Source organism: Podarcis muralis, chromosome 4, assembly GCF_964188315.1.
Source record: "Podarcis muralis chromosome 4, rPodMur119.hap1.1, whole genome shotgun sequence".
NCBI lineage: Eukaryota > Metazoa > Chordata > Lepidosauria > Squamata > Lacertidae > Podarcis > Podarcis muralis.
In genome coordinates, this window is record NC_135658.1 from 64,743,638 (window position 1) to 64,762,997 (window position 19,360).

General features: G+C 42.7%; 1 protein-coding gene across 3 annotated transcripts in view; it reads right to left on the reverse strand.

The window, feature by feature from the left end:
• Positions 1–5,328: 5,328 nt before the first annotated feature.
• PHEX (phosphate regulating endopeptidase X-linked) overlaps positions 5,329–19,360 on the reverse strand; it is a 100,020-nt gene continuing 85,988 nt past the window's right edge. For all 3 annotated transcript variants that reach the window (XM_077927425.1, XM_028727498.2, XM_028727499.2), the window contains 7 exons: positions 18,420–18,474; positions 15,127–15,194; positions 14,387–14,517; positions 13,722–13,787; positions 13,438–13,542; positions 11,647–11,723; positions 5,329–7,186 (listed from right to left, as the gene is read on the reverse strand). In XM_077927425.1, coding sequence (XP_077783551.1) covers positions 7,084–7,186; positions 11,647–11,723; positions 13,438–13,542; positions 13,722–13,787; positions 14,387–14,517; positions 15,127–15,194; positions 18,420–18,474 — 605 coding nt within the window. In that variant the 3' untranslated portion in view covers positions 5,329–7,083. The remainder of the gene's footprint in view (positions 7,187–11,646; positions 11,724–13,437; positions 13,543–13,721; positions 13,788–14,386; positions 14,518–15,126; positions 15,195–18,419; positions 18,475–19,360) is intronic.

Here is a 19,360-nt window from a genome sequence, read left to right on the forward strand (position 1 = left end):
GTACCTCAGGTTAAGAACAGTTTCAGGTTAAGAACAGACCTCCGGAAAGAATTAAGTTCTTAACCTGAGGTACCACTGTACTTGAAAGCAAGGCACATTTATTTCAATGAAATTTGCTTCTAAGGAGACATGTTTAGAATTACTTGCTAACTCTCATTGAAATCTCATTCACTATCATGGAAAAATTAAAAACCAGTTTAACTTCTTCTTTAGGATGAAATCTGCAAGCATAGCAGCCCCTCCAAAGTAGATAAAGCTTATAACATTAGGTTATTGTGCTGGGTACTTTTCACGTTTCTTAAAGGAATCATCTATAAGTTTTGTTATTTGTTTTTAAATTTGGTTTGGCAGAATTGGATGAAATTTGCACACTTGTTACTTTTAAAGGAATGAATCCTACCAAGCTTCAGATGGATAGATGCAGCAGTTTCCCCACGAGGGCACTATTTACAGCTGGGGATGGTTCAAGAAAGGATTCACTTAATCTCCCCTACTTTTGGTGAGCAATTTGAATGAAAAATGAGTGAGGAGCCTCTAGGTGAGAAACCTGTCAAATTGCAGGTAATTGGTCTTATGCTGGGCACCTTTAAAGTCGATGGGGGAAGAATACTAAAAGAGACTCGCTTCCTTCCCTGTGGTTTTGTCGATTTAATTATGAAAAGGGGCATGCATAATAAAGGTACCCCACGGAAAGTAACTTGCAAAATTTCAGGAGGATTCATGCAAGGGTTAGGGAGTTATGATAAATGGAAGGGGGGGCGGGAAGCTTCAGGCTTGTGTTCTGCTGAATTAGCACCAAAAGCTGATTTGACTGGGCATGTGGGCACAGAAGAGGATGTTCTAAGCAAGCCCCACTAGCAGAAAGAGTGCAGAACAAACAAGAACTAGGTGAAACAGTCACCTTTAGGGAAGGGATATTGAAATAGTGTTATTGGTAAAGGTAAAGGTACCCCTGACCATTAGGTCCATTCGTGACTGACTCTGGGGTTGCGGCGCTCATCTCGCTTTATTGGCCAAGGGAGCCAGCATACAGCTTCCGGGTCATGTGGCCAGCATGACTAAGCCGCTTCTGGCGAACCAGAGCAGCGCACAGAAACGCCGTTTGCCTTCCCGCCGGAGCCGTACCTATTTATCTAATTGCACTTTTGACGTGCTTTCAAACTGCTAGGTTGGCAGGAGCAGGGACCGAGCAACAGGAGCTCACCCCGTTGCGGGGATTCGAACTGCCGACCTTCTGATCGGCAAGTCCTAGGCTCTGTGGTTTAACCCACAGCGCCTCCCACGCCCCCAGTGTTATTGGAGACCATGGTACAATCATTGCCTCTTATTAAAAGCCTGACCTGTCAGTCACAAGAGAGTTCTCCTTCCTCCACCATGACATTTGTTATTGTGGTGAGCCCTGGGAGCAATATTTCAGTTTTTGAAAGCACACTGCCTACAGAGTTTCTACTCTATCCAAGTCTCTAAATCACCCTGCATCACTTTAGAGATCCCTGCTTTAGTTCAGAGTGCTTTGTGGAGATCTAGCTCTGGCTCCGGCAAGCCCTGAATCTGTCTGAAGTAGTTTTCAGATCAGGGTTCAGGAGTCACCTGATGCACATCTCCAACAAGTACACAAAGAGAAAGCCAAATCAAATATTTAGAGACCATTTTCTACAATGGGACCGATAATCCGACATAAAAGCACTGACCTATGTCCAATTATGGTTTTTCCCCCCCTCCTCCAAAGCAGCTGGAAAAGCCATTACACCTGATGGCAATCAAAAGGAAGCAGCAGTGCTGATCCGACTAACATTTAGAAAATCTTTCATTAAATGATTTAACTGGGTAAAGACTAAAAAAATTGCTTCTCTTTCAAAAGAACTGCATGGCAGGATTTTAATTAAAGTGAATTAATATGGTATTTTCATTAATAATGCAGTGAAAAAGAACAAATCATGTGAGGGGAATTTAAGGAAGAAAAATACCCCTCAATTCTCTCCTTGCCCGACTGATTCTCACTTTTCTTCCATAACCCCTTTTGTTACTCAGTGTAAATAGTTGATTAAAAATCCCCTAAAGTATTAACAGATGAGTAGCCTTACAGAATTATTCTGAAATATATCTTCTCTCATGTTAATCATTTTTTGAGCTCCTTGGTTTTTGCCTATTCATTTCCTTGCCTTCTGAAAAACCGTATTGTTGACCCTATAAGAACAAAGACAGCAGTCCTAGACCCAGTTACCTGGGAGTAACACATGTATTGTAGGAGCACAGATAAAGACTTTTGTCCCTGATGCACAGCTAATAGCCCATTGCTTGATATACATCTCCATATCCAGCAAAACAGGTGTCCAGCCAGTGCATAGGGTGTGATGGAAATGAAGATATATATCTGCATTCTGCACATAGAGAGCTACTTCTGTGTGCAGTTCTCACTAGTTGATTGGGACGTTTGCCTTACTTTGCTCTTGAAGGTATTCAGAACCCATTTTCACATTTTCTCTGCCTTCCCTTTGAGCTAAACCTGAGCTTTCCCCCATGTCTTAAGTCGATATTCTATTGGCAGCACAGCCTGCCCAAAAGCCAATCTCCCTTTCCCTGAGTCAGCAGAACTACTTAAGCTTTCTCTTCGATGCTCATTGTTAGATGGAAACTTCAACAGATTGTTGAGATAGGTCCTTAGCCCCCTGAGTCTATGACATCATCCACTTCAAAGGGCTTCCTCTCTTGATAAGAAGGGAGTTTAATCAATGTGGCTGTCTGGAGACAGCCTTCTGGCCTTTTGACTGCTTGACTGACCAGTTTCCATGGATACCTGCTACTGACCGCCTTGGCCCAGCTGAGACACAGACATAATTTTGCTTTCCATGAACAATGAAAGTAAATCCTTAGGTCACAAGTAACTCAAGACCAATTCGTGGAGGAGAGGGCTATCAAGGGCTACTCGCAAGGTGGCTTTTTCCACGCCACCCTCTCTGAACTGCTTTACGAGGCTGGGATCATTTTCAGAAGGCCATTCCGGTGGGGTGACCCAAAAGGGGCAATTCTAATTCAGGTTCAGTTGTTGGCAATGTTTCAACATCCACGTCTTTATTTCTCCAGGCTTTTGGTTGTTAACTGCGCCTTTTGACAGCGAGAGTTTATTGTCTGCTGCATTGCTTTTTAAAGGTTGCTTTTTATAATCTTAATGGCTATATTATAATATTTGCATTGTGTTTCAAGATTGCTGCTAGCTGTCCTGGGCTCCATATAAATAAATAAGAGAGGAAAATATCGAGCATGTAAAAATATCCCAATCCACAATACAATCATGTAAACAAAATGGTACTGTAGGAGTTAAGGTTAAAATCTGATGCATAGTTTTACTCCTTACATTCGACACTATTGTAGACGAATTAATATCATATACGCATCATTTCTGAGATCAGAGATTCTCATGTAACATGTCGCCTTGCTTCTTTTTAACTGAAAGCTTTGATAATATATTGAATAGGACCTATGCTTTGGTTAGGATGATCACTGGGGAATCTAAAATGTCTTATTTTAAATTGGATAAAGTGGTTTGATTAGCAAAACAGGCTCCTACTGCAGGAGTTTTGAACAACGGCTATGTTCTATTTTTGAAGGCGGAAAACGAGAGCCATTTTGCTGGTGTACATTTTCCCAATGTGCCACTGTAACCTTCGGTAACTCCAGTTCCTACAATTAGAAACATCTTTTAAAAAATAAATATGCACTAACATGGTGTGAAGCTGAGGGGAAAGGTGAATAATTCAAAAACAAGAGCTGTGTGGATATGTGAGCAGCAGTTCAAATCAAAAACACTTTGCAGTACAGTCATACATTGGAAGTTGAATGGAATCTGTTCCAGATGTCCATTCGACTTCCAAAGCATTCAACTTCCAAATTGCGGCTTCTGATTGGCTGCAGGAACGTCCTGCAGCCAATTGGAAGCCATGGAAGCCCTGTCGGACGTGCGGCTTCCAAAAGAACATTCAAAAACTGGAACTGTCACTTCCGGGTTTTGACCATTCGGGAGCCAAAACGTCCGAGTTCTGGGGTGTTCGACAACCAAGGTACAACTGTATTGCAAAGGTTTAGAGGTGCAGTTCTGTACTATAAAGCAGGAGTTCCCAAACTGTGGACTGTGATCCACCAGTAGGCCACAAGCTTCATTCAGGTGGTCTGTGGCAACCTGTGGCAGGTCTGTGAAGAACGCTTACAGTTTGAATCATATGGAATATAAGAAAGAAACGAAAATGCAGTTAAAAAGCATATGGCATGTAGAATTCTGCAATTGTTGCATGAGTGGGCAGGATGATAATCACTAAGCGCTTCAGAAATGTTCAAGTGGTCGGTGTGGAAAGTAAGTTTAGAAACCACTGTGGTTGATGTTTTCCACAGAGAAGGTATTGACAATTGTAAGTGGTACAGCCAACGCATGAGGATAACATTGTCATTGTTAAAGTTCGTGACTGGCCACCCATAGTGCATTCCTATACATGCATGCTTAGAAGTCCCATCGTGCTCAGTGGGGCTTACTCCCAGATAAATGTGAATAGGAATGCAGCCTTAAACTTTCTACCATTGAAATGATTGGCAAAGCCACCATTATTTCTTCAGTGTCGTGAAATGAGCAGACCTCATAGAATAAACAAACTATAACAGAAATGCCAGGTGCATGTTGAGAATCTATTGGAAAAGTCCATTTGAGTTGATTTAAAATTCTGAGCAAATGGATGTGTAAATGGGTCTTGCGTGTGAACATATCAGAATCTGTGCTAGGCATTTGGTAAAGTAATAGCCATAGGAAAATATAATGAATTCAGAGGAAGCATACTGCACAACATTTAAATGCATCCTTGTATTTGGAAACTGAATGCTATCCAAACATAAGTTCCATGTATTATTGCTGTGCATACACATCAGGGAAACGCCTACAAACAAACAAAAGCCCTCTTCTAAAGCTCAATTTTTAAATTGGACAAGGCAGAGGGCCTTGATGGGCACCAAGAGGAGTATTTAAGCACAGTGCCCATGGCTGCCACATTGGGGGTCCCAGTCTTAGCTTCTGATGCAGCTGCATGGGCAACTGAGTACAACTGTGTGTGTATGTCATATATTCTTCCTGTTCACCCATGACACATAAAACAATAACATGGAGAAGGGCCCTGCAACAGTTACTTGTTTCTTATTTTAGACTTGCGTACTCTGCCTCCCCCCCCCCCCCGCCATGAACGCAAAGCGGTTTACACCATGAAAACACACATAGAAGGATATCCACTATAAAACTACACACACTCCATAAAAATGAATATCGCAAGAGAAGATGACTGAGTCCTGGTATTCTGGAAAGCTTTTATTATATTATATAGTTTACAAAATCCCTCTACTTCAACAAATTAGCAGTCATTTCCATTCCCTTAAAAATAAATGCACACACAAAAAATTGTATACAACAATCATTCATTTTAATCCTGTACTATTTATTCCTGAAGTAGTTATGTAACGACAACGAAAATGGCAGGAAACATGAGAAGCCGGCTACAACTCTTTAATCCTTTACATTGTCTGCAGCAGCAGGAATGCTGCTCCTTTCACAGTGCACCTACAACACTCTGAGTATTCCTAATTATGTTTACTCAGAGATAAGTCCTGTTATTGAATTCAATGGGGCTTACTGTCAAATAAGTGGGGTTAGGATTGCAGCCTAACCCATAGCTCCTATTTGAAATCAATGGGACAAGTTATTCGTGACTTAAGTTTCCACTGAAATAAATGGGATTAAGTGCAACTAACTTTGTCTACATCCAGCCCTGACTATATATATGTACTGAAGGTTTTATATGTGCCTAACCAAAATCCTAAAGAAATGCTGTTCTCCAAGGTGCGGGGAGTGGGTGCGTTCCTGAATCTGAACTATACATTTCACAGTTCTTTTACTTAATGAGTTTAACATCCAGGATCTACAACCAATGGGCAGAATCAGCATGGTTACAGGAAAGATCAGAATGTGGAGTCAGATATTTGCTTTCTGCTTTTATAGGAGTGGTTCCCTGCTGAAGAGAGAAATCTGCTTTTGCTTTGGTCCTAGTTGCTAAATGCAGTAAGACATTCTCAGCCAAAGTTTGAGCAGAAGGGGATGGCTGAAAGTTATGGGGTGGGAGGGATAAGAATTGAAATTAGCGAAGCGAAAAAGAAAGAATTCCTCTTTCCTTTCTGGTCTTAGTAACCGTTTTTGCCTCAGACTTAGAATTAAGATTTATGTACCCTTACACAGACACTGTTCCACATTCTTCAGCTTAGAGGAATGTGGAAATAGTGCTAGCATACAATATGCACATCTGCATTCCAGGAAGGACAGAACACAGGAAGGGCATACCTGAAGTCCAGACCGGATCATCACATGTATCTTTTATCACCAGGGAAGAAACAGCTCAGAGGGTTAGTGGAATTTTAAACAGGAAAAACAGCAGAGTAGGAAAGGATAAAGCAACCACATTTTAATCTTCTCTTCCTTCAAAGCTATTTTTGATCAAGGGGGGAAATAATAGAAAACATATGTGACAGGAAGTTTTGGATGTTTTCCCTCCACTTTAAACAGCATCATGGCCACCACACCAAGTTTGTCCACTATGGTCTTCTGTAAAGCGCAAGTGTGCCATTTAAACCTTGTTAACTTAAGCCTGCAATATCACTACACTTACATGTGAGTAAAGCCCAATGAATATAGTGGGACAAGCTTCAGAATAAAGATACATAGAGATAAACCTGCTTAAATCACAGAGTAGAAAGTATTTATGAAAATAACCCATAAGAAACTATTCATCTGCATACATTTCTCTGAAAAGATCTGCCCTTTTTTTACTCTCTATATTTTGAATAGTTTCTATATCCTGAACAAGCAATTAAATAGTAGATCTGGGCAGGTCACCCACAGGTATCAGGGCACACGAAACAACAAATCTGGTCCCTGGTTGGCCAAGGCTGTTCTGAAGCAGCAGTAGCTCATTAACAGTTTGGAACTGTCCCAATAAGGGAGTGATTCCAGCAGGTGACTTCTTCAACATAGGACACTGGAGAGATTGCTACCAAACCTTGCTACCAAACCCGACAGGAGTCTCCACCTCGATTCATTGTTGTTGATTCTGGGCAGTTGAAAGCTTTCTGGAACTCCTCAAAATTACTCATAGCACCAATAACTCTGCAGGGGAGGAAGGAAAGAAAGATAAGTGGACTCTTCTCCAGACTTTTGGAGATGTTGTTTCTTCAGATTCATGAGGTATCCAGTTTGGACACTGTGTTCAATCATAGCTTGAATGGGATGCAACTGTGTTGATCTATATATTATATGTACAGGGCGAGTCCTTTAAAAGAGGCCCCGTGGATACAGAGTACACGTGTTCCACGGGGCCTCTTTTAAAAGACTCACCCTGTATATGTTACATACATGTTTATCTATGAAAATGCCATAGCCCACTCAACCACTTCAATCTGCTGAACTGGCACTGTTACAGGTCCCCCATAATCCCCATTGTTTGTGGCTAGTAAATTGATATTTTAGTTTCTTCACTGTACTCTTTTTAGTGCCTGCTAAAAAACAATTATTTAGACTAGCTTACCCAGATATGTAGAATGTTGGTGAGTGTTTTCATCTGTTTTTCATTTATGGCTAATTTTAATTTTTTGCATGCTGCAAATATTATTTTTTTGTCAATTATTTTTTTCTCTTTGTAAACCACTTTGAGAATTTTTGCAACCAAGCAGTATATAATATGTGTGTGTGTACACTCACTCTCACACACACTCTCTCTCACACACATATATATGCAGTAGTATGTATACCCAATAAAAAAAATATATTCTGACAGCTGAAAAGTAATGCAACTTTCAGCTTTTAATTAGAAATGCAAACAATCTTGCAAAGAACTGTTCCAATATAAACTTCTAAAGCACAGCAGGAACCCCCAACACAGCATGTAATAAAAACAATTTAAAATGCACAAGCCTGCATGCTTGCGTGGTGGTCCAAGCTGGTGCCTGAGCCAGGTTGCTTCATGGAAGGGCCACCTCTGTCAGGAGTATTTAGCTTTTACCCATTCTATATTCATAGGGAAAGTTTATGCAATGATTTGTTGTTGTTTCTTAAAGAGAGCATTTGCATAGAGAGAGCCCCAGCAACTACAGTTAGCAATCCTAACACCTGAGTTTTGTCAAAACAGAAGAACAGCATCGTGTTCTCACATGGGCCAACCAAGATGCCTGTGAGAAACCAGCAAGCAGAACAAGAGCACACACAAGAGCATCATTCTCTCCTTCTGCTGTTTCCAGCAACTGGCATTCAGAAGCACTGCTGCCTCTCATCATGGAGTCTGAGCACAGCCATCATGGTGAGTAAACGTCAAATCCTTGAATTTGGCTTATCCTTTATTCAAGATCACAAGCTGCAACATTCCCTCATAGAGGAGTTGCTCCACCACTTGGCTCATTTTGGTTGCCCTTTTCTGAACCTTTTCTAACTCTACAATATCCTTTTTGAGGGTATTCAGGGCTGGATTTAGGTTTGATGAGCCCCTAAGGTAATGGGTTTATATGTCCAGCTGTCCTTTGTCAACAACAAATTGTTGCTGTTTTTTGTGCTGAATATATGCTATATGGTAATTTATGGACCTAATAGGTATCTAAAGCCATTTGCACATAATAGGAGCCTACACAACACAAAACACTGTTGCTGTATGTAGGTTTTATTTTATTTGTTTTTTATCTTACATTTTGGAAATGTACATCCAGGTTTTTTTCCCTTTAACTTTTTTGGGGGGCCCCAAGATCATGGGGCCCTAAGCTATAGTTTGTTTAGCTTATACGTACCATATTTTTCGCCCTATAGGACGCACTGGCCCATAGGACGCACCTAGTTTTCAGGGGGGGAAATCAAGGAAAAAATGATTCCCCCCCCCCCCCCGCAGCTCTGAGAGCAGTGGACAGGCTGCACGCAGCATGTGCGCTACTCCAAGACCTTCTCCCTGCTTTTGCGGGAGGTGGCGGAATTCCCCCACCTCCCACAAAAGCCCACAGGAGCCCCGCATGACTCCTGCGGGCTTTTCGACCAGGAGGGAGAAGGGACTGAAATGGCCAGTCAATCCCTTCTCCCTCCTTGGGGAAAAGCCCCCAAGAGCCGCGTGCTCTTTAAAGGGTGCACGGCTCCTGCAGGCTTTTCTAGGAGGTGGGGGAATTCCCCCACCTCCTAGAAAAGCCAGCAGAAGCTGCGGAGCCCCTTTAAAGAGCGCACGGCTTTTGCCTGCTTTTGCGGGAGGTGGGGGAATTCCCCAATCTCCCGCAAAAGCCCAAAGGAGGGTTGGAGAGTAGCGGGAAGGCGTTACGCACCTTCCTGCTGCCCCCCCATCCTCTGGGGCTGGCGATGGGGGAAGCGCTGCTTTCCCCCACCGCCAGCCTCAAAGAGCAGACTCTCCTGGCTTCAGCGGAAGCAACGCGAAGCCTCCGGAGCGCAGGCTTCGCATTGCTATTGTTGAAGCCAAGGATTCTGCATTCGCCCCATAAGACGCACGCACATTTCCCCTTCATTTTTGGAGGGGAAAAAGTGCGTCTTATAGGGCGAAAAATACGGTAAATCCGGCACTGACAATGTTCCAAATGCAGTCATATCTTATATTTGTAGGCTTTATTATCCGTGGCTTTGTTTTCAATTGCTTTCCTAATGTTCTCTAGCATGGAATTTGCCTTTCTCACAGCTGCCACTCATTAGGTCAGTACCTCCATTAAGCTATCAGCTACAGCCCCGAGGTCTCATTCATCCAACCACCAGTTGGAATCCAGAGAAAAAAGGCAACAGGGTCTTCATTCATTGTTAAATGTACATTTTAGCTACCTTTTATTAATCTGCTTCCTAAAGTAAACAACACTAATATTGTCAATCGCCTTTTGAACCACACTTTAGACATGTGCTTAATCATACTTGTTACCCCTTGTCTGAACTGCCTTCAGATCAGCAATCTCATCTTGGCAATGAGGTGACCAGAACTCCACACAATATTCTTGACGAGGGCACATTGCTAATTGGTCTAATGGCATTATAATCCTCTCTGTGTTATGCCTTGATATCCGGCTTGTTCATTGCCTGAGGCAGCATATTAAACAAGGATCTCAACAGTAGTGCCCCTAATTTTAGCCTGATCTTTTCCCCTGAGTTATTAACGTATTACCTACATAATAGTGATTTCTATGTGCTTAATTTAAATTACACTGTGGGATCATTCAGTCTAAGACCCACTCAGAACAGACCCACTGAAATTAATAAACATGACTAAGTTAAATTTCAGTGGGTCTACTCTAAGTAATACCTAGTTGAATACCACCCTGCATCCCATCCCATCATATATTATATTACTAATAATATATACAGTGGTACCTCGGGTTAAGAACTTAATTTGTTAAGGAGGTCTGTTCTTAACCTGAAGCACCACTTTAGCTAATGCGGCCTCCTGCTGCCGCTGCACGATTTCTGTTCTCATCCTGAAGCAAAGTTCTTAACCCGAGGTACTATTTCTGGGTTAGCGGAGTCTGTAACCTGAAGCGTCTGTAACCCGAGGTACCACTGTATGTGTGTGTGTGTGTGTGTGTGTGTGTGTGTGTGTGTGTGTACACACACACACACACACACTTGGTATTGTACCTCTCAAATATTATTGAACCATAATTGAATTGTGTTGGTTCAGTGCTAAACTCTTATTGCAGAATTATAGCTCAGTCAGTAGAGCATATGACTCAATCTCAAGTTCATGGGTTTGAACCCTGCATTGGGCAAACGATACCTGCATTGCAGGGGGCTAGAATACCGTATTTTTCACCCTATAGGACGCACTTTTTCCGCTCCAAAAATGAAGGAGAAATGTGTGTGCGTCCTATGGGGTGAATGCAGGCTTTCGCTGAAGCCTGGAGACCAAGAGGGGTCGGTGCACACCGACCCCTCTCGCTCTTCAGGCTTCAGGAAGCTATCCGCAAGCCTGCGGAGCCCGGCAGGAACTCTCGCGGGCTCCGCAGGCTTGCAGATAGGTGTTTGCAGCCCGAAGCCCGGGGAGCGCGGCACTGTGCGCCCCGGGCTTAGGGCAGCTATCCGCAAGCCTGCAGCGGGCTACAGCGCCGCGCTCCCCGGGCTTCGGTTAGCAGCAAGCTCCGGGAGCAATGGAGAGGTTGAGCGCAGCCTCGCCATCGTTCCCGGACCCGTTCTGGGGGCTGGGGTCAGGGGAAGCTCGGGCTTCCCCCACGCCCAGCCTGGCAAGCTCGGGGGGGGGGGGAAATATTTTTCCCCCTTTATTTCCCCCCCCAAAAAAAATTTTTAAGTGCGCCCCACTGAAGAGAAAAAGAAATACTATATTGGATACCAACTTTCTTTCTATCAACAGAACAGAGTTCACATTTATGGATCTGGTTGTTTCTGCCTCCCACTTTGTAGCCCATTGTTTGCCCTCCCTTATATGGGTTGTAAACTGGGCGGGGGGGAGTGCTGCAAAGTTGAAAGGAATTGTATTCTCCCTTGTGAATGGAGGACCAACATAGGATCCAACCCATGATGTTGTCATCTACTCTATTAAATACCCCAATGAATACTGTTACTATTGTGGGGTAGAGAGACACACTTTAAAATACCTGAACTGAGGAGGGCTGTGGGCTCCAGTGTAGATTTGCTCTCTTGCACCTTCTGGTCTAAAGGCATTGCATCTCACCTAAGATTTAAAAACAGCAACAACAAGCCAGTGAATTTATCTCTACCTAAAATCCTCAATATAGTTCATTTATTTCTTTTATTTTAAATATTACTCAACCAATCTTCACCAAAAGATTCCAGAGTCACATACATAAACAGTTATGGGCTCCAAACATTTTTTCCCAGCACTTTATTTTTACATGGAAGATTTTTCTGTTCTGTCAGTTCATAAATTGCAATGCATGGATGCCAACTGCAAATGCAACCTTGGATATTTAGCTTTGTTTATTAAATACAAGTAAAACAAACATACTACCGTATTTTTCGCCCTATAGGACGCACTTTTCCCCCTCCAAAAATGAAGGGGAAATGTGTGTGCGTCCCATGGGGCGAATGCAGGCTTTCCCGGGCTTCCTGCAGCTCTGCGCCACCCTCCGGATCCCGGCGCGAAGCCGCGCGGGGCTCTGGAGGGTGGCGCAGAGCTGCCTGCGCACCAGGGCTTCCTGCAGCTCTGAGCCACCCTCCCGATCCCGGCGTGAAGCCGCGTGGGACTCCAGAGGGTAGCGCAGAGCTGCCTGCATTCCGAAGCCTGATGCACGCTGAAGAGCGCGCCCGGGCTTCACGCACCTCTCCGCAAGCCTGGGGAGACCGGCGCGGCTCCCTAGGCTTGCGGATAGCAGGCTGTTCTGGGGGCTGGGGTCGGGGGAAGCTCGGGCTTCCCCCGCGCCTGCCCCGTGCCTGGGGGGGAAATAATTTTTTTTCTTTATTTCCCCCCCAAAAAATTAGGTGCGTCCTATGGGGCAGTGCGTCCTATGGGACGAAAAATACGGTAAATTATTTTTTTACACCAGGAAATGTTCAAATGCTAACTGAAAAATTTCCCATGCACAGTTAAGGAATTTCCCTATTCATTTTTTTCCAGGAAAACACACATTACTGGTACAAAAATATGAATAAAACTATTCATGTGCCATCAATACGATGTAAATATAATCCGATCAACATACAGAACAAGGCAAGAGGCAATCAAAACACTAAAAATTAAAAAGCATTTAAATCAATCTATCTACAACTGGTATTGTAGGACCAGACAGCTGTGAACAGAAGAGTGTCAGCTAAAATATTCAAGAGCAACCTTGTACACACTTATACATGCCCATGTAACTGTATAAGAGAGTTGAACTTCCTGTGAAAGAGGACAGAGTCATGGGGCAGAGCTGCCTCATGAGCCTGCTGGAAGCAACATCACTGCCACATAACTGGGAGCAGGGAGAGGCGAGGAAGTGGCCAGGTCAGGGCTGTGCACAGGTGGGAGCATCAAATTGGCTCCACCACAATCAGGAAGCCATAAACAAGCTGTCATGGCTCCAGGTCACGTTTGGACCAAAACAAACCATGATCCTCCATTTTGGCTTAACGCTAAGCCGGGGTTCTGTTACTCTCACAGGAGGAACAAAGCAAGAGCCATGGTAGGCCCATCAATTACGGTTTACTGTGAAGTGCAAAAGCAGCCGATCTCTGAGTAGGTATGGTTTGTGCTTATAAAGGAGAAAGTGGGAAGTGAGAGAAAGAGAAGGAAAAGAGATGGCAGGTTGCTCCCCCCAGATCTACACTCCAAGAAAAGCTGTGAATTAAGAAAGTTCTTTTTGTAATCAAGCAGAATTGTCTATTCACCACTAAGCGAGCAGCTAAATACATACATCCATTCTGAAAGGGCATCTTGTACTACTCACATGAGCGTAACTTAGAAAGAAGAGCTGATTGTGGGTGAAGTCAATGCCTGGTAATAGGGCCTCTTCCTCTCCTTGTCTCTTTTCTTTGATCCACTTCCTATAGGCCTGATGAGAAGCACAATGAACACATTTAACTAGGTGCAAATTTCATCAACCCTTGTTACTCAATGTGGGGAGGGAGTGTGTTTGTGTGTGTGTGTGTGTGTGTGTGTGTGTGTGTGTGTGTGTGTGAGTGAGTGTGAGAGAGAGAGAGAGAGAGCTTAGAAGCAAAAAGAGCTGCCTACCCTGAAAGCCTCTCGCAAACCTCCATTATCTGCAATGTTTTCTGCCAAAGTCCTCTTTCCTTTGACCTGGTGGAAGGAAAGAATATCAAGAATCCAAATTGGTTATATTTGTCAATTGCTTAGAAGTCACTTTGGAAATTAGGTAAAGGTAAAGGTACCCCTGCCCCTACGGGCCAGTCTTGACAGACTCTAGAGTTGTGCGCTCATCTCACTCTATAGGCCGGGAGCTGGCGCTGTCCACAGACACTTCTGGGTCACGTGGCCAGCGTGACATCGCTGCTCTGGCGAGCCTGCACCAGCGCAGCACACGGAACGCCGTTTACCTTCCTGCTTTAAAGCGATACCTATTTATCTACTTGCCCCCCCTTTTTTTTTTTTTAGGGGTGCTTTCGAACTGCTAGGTGGGCAGGAGCTGGGACCGTAGACGGGAGCTCACCCCGCCACAGGGATTCAAACCGCCGGCCATGCGATCAACAAGCCCTAGGCACTGAGGATTTACCCACAGCGCCACCCGCTTTGGAAATTAAGAGCTGCATAAAATAAAATAATAATAATTTTCAAAATAATTAAACTCTACTTCATAGCTTTGTCCCCATAGCCAACTGGTTTCCATGATATTGTAAAAGATAGTATATATTATCATCCATCACTGCTCTTGCACTTACATTCAAGCCCGCTTTCTTCCAATAATAGTTGTTGTACTGATTGACCATACATTTTGTTTTCTCTTTAAATTGCTCTTCAGAGTCCAATGACCACCAGGGATCCAAATTTCCATTTTTGTCATATTTGCGGCCTGCATTTTTTGTTTTTCAGAAAGGAAATTGTTTTTTTTTTTACAATTAACGTGAACATGAGGATTGAGCAAATAAAACTGCACACATTTCTTAAACCATCAGCATAAAATGTCTGCCATGGGCAGCAAAAAGAAAGAGGTACTCTGTATCACTGAGTACTGTTACAGACACAAAAAAGCATTGCACATATTCTTCCCAATTTGCATTATAAAGCATTTTATTCCGCCCCTGCCTTCTTCAGAGAATCTACAAAAAAACTTCAGAAGTTTTCAAGCTTTCTCCCAAAAAAATTAAAAAGGGGAGATTGCCCTCAGCCTTCCCTGACAAAGTTACCCTTTGAAGGGGCTTGACAACTGATGGCAGTGACAGCTTGGCAAGGTCTCCTTGTGCCACCATACAAATCCTCACGATACATTTGAAACATAACTTCTCCCAAAGAATCCTGGGGACTACAGTTTCTCCCCGTTACAGAGTCTTTAACAATATACAGTGCCCAGGATCCTCTGTGGTACATCATGTACATTGGATGTGCTTTAAATGTATGTCGGTGGAACTGTCAGTAGTTATCTTTCCTAGTCAATAAATAAGCCATCTGTTTGAGTACTCACCGTTATTATCAAATCCATGGGTAAACTCATGCCCAACAATTACTCCAATGGCACCATAGCTTAAAGACCTGTAGAAGGAGAGTTTTCCTTTGATACATACACACTCACATAAATTTTGTAAGAATCTGCAACAGAGCGCAGTTATTTTGGGCATCAAGAATTTAAAAACAAAAGCATTTTTTCCAAAAGACAGAGGGAAAGAGAAAAAGGAAAATGCTGTTTAATGCAGGGGTGATGAACATTTTTAAAGGCCAAGGAGTACATTCCTTCATGGAGAACATTTCAGGGGGCTGCGTGCCAGAGGCAGAAGTGAGCAAAGCAACAGGTGCGACTCTTGATACAGTAGGCTACATTCCTGCTATGCAAAAGTCAGAGATTTTCTATACACAGAAACCCAAACATTCCTCCATGCAGGCAAGCGAGAGCATTTTTGCAGTTCAAGGACACATTTTAGCCAGATAATCATTTATAAACGCACAAATTATTTATAGTGTAGCCAACCAATAAATATATGTTGGTTGTGCCTAATGAGCGCTTTTGTATTGATTTGTTTGTTATTCTTGCTTATTTCTAGGGTACCGACCACAGCTAGTGCTCTGTATGTAACACTAAAAAAACAATACAATAGAGGCCTTGCCCTCTGGTTTACAACTTAGTCTAGATACACAAAGGGGAAGAAGAGAGGAGTAGAAAGGGAGGTGTTCAAGATCAGTGAAATGCCAGTGCTAAGAGATGAGTTTCTATCAGTGTTTAAATACACCAGCGGTAGAAGCCAGATGGATGCCATGAGATAAAGAATTGCAATGGCAGGTAGCAGCAGGGGAGAATGGATGAAGTCCGGGAACGACAGATATAATTAGGGGGGGTTATTAAGGGTCAATGTACCAAAGGAGCGATGAAAGAAGTGGGGTTGGGGGGAGCACAGACAGATAAAAGAGCCTAGAGAGGTGTGGAAAGAATGAAGTCATTTTGTAGGCAACTGAAGACGTTTAAATAGAATACAAGAAGGAAAAAGAAGCTAAGAAATAAAACAGGATTTCTTGGTCCTATGTCTATCTTTAGAAGAGAACAATAGAAATAGTATTTTAATCCAGATTGGCATTTACAAAACAAAATTAATTCAACTGGCTTTTTAATTCAGCTGCTCTACAGAAACTTGAAGCATTTCTTAGTTAGCTGAATAATTAGTCAGTTAATAATATACAGGAGTTAGTAGGGAAGCTGTGACCCTCTAGATGTTGTTGCACTCAACTCTCAGCATACTGAGCCGGCATGGCCAATGGTCCAGGAAAATCGGAGTTGTAGTCCAACACCACCTAGAAAACCACAAGTCCCCCACCCAAATATACAGACATTGTTTTGGAAGAGGAGGCTGGGATTTCAAAAGCATCTCTCACAAGATTTAGCAATCCAAAACATGCCTTCTGAGTAATGTCTAAAACCTGGTTTCATTTTAACCCTACTTTTTTCTTTTGTTGTGCCCCCCATGAAACATAGCTGGCATGTAATAAAATGCTTCATACTGATATGTTGTTGTTTTTCTATCAGTGCAAAATTCCATTATAGGCCTGAGGTTAAAATTATACATTCTGTGGCAAGTTTATTTTTTTTATATTGCATTGTAGACAGGTGTGGCCTAAGATATGGAATACAATCTTAAGAGTTAGACTGTTCAGGCTTTGATTATATCAAGCGGTGTGCCTAGAATATAAAACCAACCCAGATCTCAGCATCTTTCTTTGTGACTGAGAAATATTGGAACAACGGCACAATACCCACTGCATGATCTGTATGAGAAATGCCGTTGTGCTCATGTCCTACTTGTGGGTTTCACATGGATCCCGGACTTGGGCAGTGTATACACTAACCCATTAGTAGCAGAACAATGGAGTTTTTCCTCTAGAATCGCTAATGCTTGTCCTCAAAATGATGTTCTCAATCCAGATTGATTCTAGATCCTGCTGTCCACAAGAGAGGGTGTGGTTATTTGCAAGTGATGATTGCCATCTAAGTATACACCCACCAGCAACATAACTGGGCATGTGTGGGTGAATTTTCCATTACCGGGACCACCTACATCTGTTTTCAAATGGACAGATTGCTGTGTAACGCACAATGAATCTGCTATGAGCTTTTCTTTTCAGAATGAAATGGGTTTCTCAATAAGGGCTTTTCAGTGGCAAAAAAAGAATCAAGAGATCTCGACTGTGTGTGGACTATGTAGCAAAAACAGTCTCCATCTGGGGATAGCTCAGGTGGTAGAGCATGAGTTTGAGCCCCACATTGGGCAAAAGATTCCTGCATTGCAAGAGGTTGCGCTAGGTGGTCCCTTCCAGCTCTACAAATCTATGATTCTAGAATAATTCCCAGAGGGATTGATTGTAAAACCACCCTAGGAACTGTAGCTTCTGGGAGGAGAATAGGAGAGTCTCCTAACAACTCTCTGCACCCTTAACAAACCACAGCTCCCAGAACTCTTTGGGGGAAGCCATGACTGTTTAAAGTAGTATCATGGCGCTTTCCAAAAAAATTGTGTGAGTGTAGCCTTTTCAGAATGAAATGGGTTTCTCAATAAGGGCTTTTCAGTGGCAAAAAAAGAATCAAGAGATCTCGACTGTGTGTGGACTATGTAGCAAAAACAGTCTCCATCTGGGGATAGCTCAGGTGGTAGAGCATGAGTTTGAGCCCCACATTGGGCAAAAGATTCCTGCATTGCAAGAGGTTGCGCTAGGTGGTCCCTTCCAGCTCTACAAATCTATGATTCTAGAATAATTCCCAGAGGGATTGATTGTAAAACCACCCTAGGAACTGTAGCTTCTGGGAGGAGAATAGGAGAGTCTCCTAACAACTCTCTGCACCCTTAACAAACCACAGCTCCCAGAACTCTTTGGGGGAAGCCATGACTGTTTAAAGTAGTATCATGGCGCTTTCCAAAAAAATTGTGTGAGTGTAGCCTTTATGTGCATAGAAACCCCTGACATTTGCATGGCTGGAATGTAGCTTACTGTACAAAAGTAAGAGTCGCTTCCCTTGCTCCTCACACTTTTGCCTCTGGCCTTGCTCACTACTTTCATGTGGCTGGTGAGGGAACACTCGTCAGGCAGTCATAGATTATGACCCCTGCAGTACAACAAAAACTACACATATCTCCTGATTTTCCAACTTTCTCAAGAATTTCTCCTATGCCGACTTCATTTAGCAAATTATTTGCCAGTTCATTTCCCTTTAGGTTCCTTTTATTTATTTTTCATACCTATACATACAGCATTTTAGTTTTAAGACTTTGCTTTTACCTGGGATATTCTTTTCCCCAAAAGAATGGCTTCTGGAGCTCTCCTGCTGGGAATCCTATGATTTAAAAAAAGAGAGAGGCGTAGTAAATTCAGGCCAACTGAGTTCTGAAGCCAGGGCTTTTCTAAGTCTTTTCAGATACTTCCCACTCTTAAGATCAGTGGAGTTAATCAAATGGTTAACATGACCATATATGAATCAGGAACACTGCATTGGCTTACAAATGGACCAGATGCCGAGGCCAGGCAGGCAAAATTTAAAACACATTTAATAAAAGCATTAGCTAATTTTTTAGTTTTTCACCCTTTTTTTTGTAAAATGGATAGCAGTTTAAAAAAACAGCAGAGCTAATTCTTAAGTGAGTGGGTTTTTTTAGTAACACAGAGAAGCAGTGGTGGCACCATTATATCTGTGGGATGACTTGTAGCTGTTTTTCCTTCAAAACAAAAATTAAGCACCCTTTTTGAAGAGAGTGATCACGTAATGTATAGTCTGCTCCTGATATAAAGAGCTTGCGGTTGCTGATTAAAAGGAATATTGAACTCTTCTAATCTCCCACCTGTCAAAGACAGCAAACTAATTGATCGATTAAATATATTTATATACTACCCTTCATCAGTTTACAGAATGGAAGTATCAATAAGCAATAAAACCGTACAACAAAAGCAACCTTCAGATAAAAACAGAGCCATCAGCAAGCTTTTAAAATGCGTAAAAGACTTCAAAGCCCCAGACATGTTATGTTAACCCTTTAAGAAAATCACAACTGCTCAGAGTGTTCTCACCCCCATCGGATGTCAGAGGATGGGGCTTAAAGCCACTTCTGGACCTAAGAATAATCATTCCTATAATCTGCTTTCTTTCGTATATTTGCTGCTTCTTTTCCAACTATGCAATTTCCCCCTGTTTCATCCACCCTCCTCTTGTCTTCCTGCTCCATCTT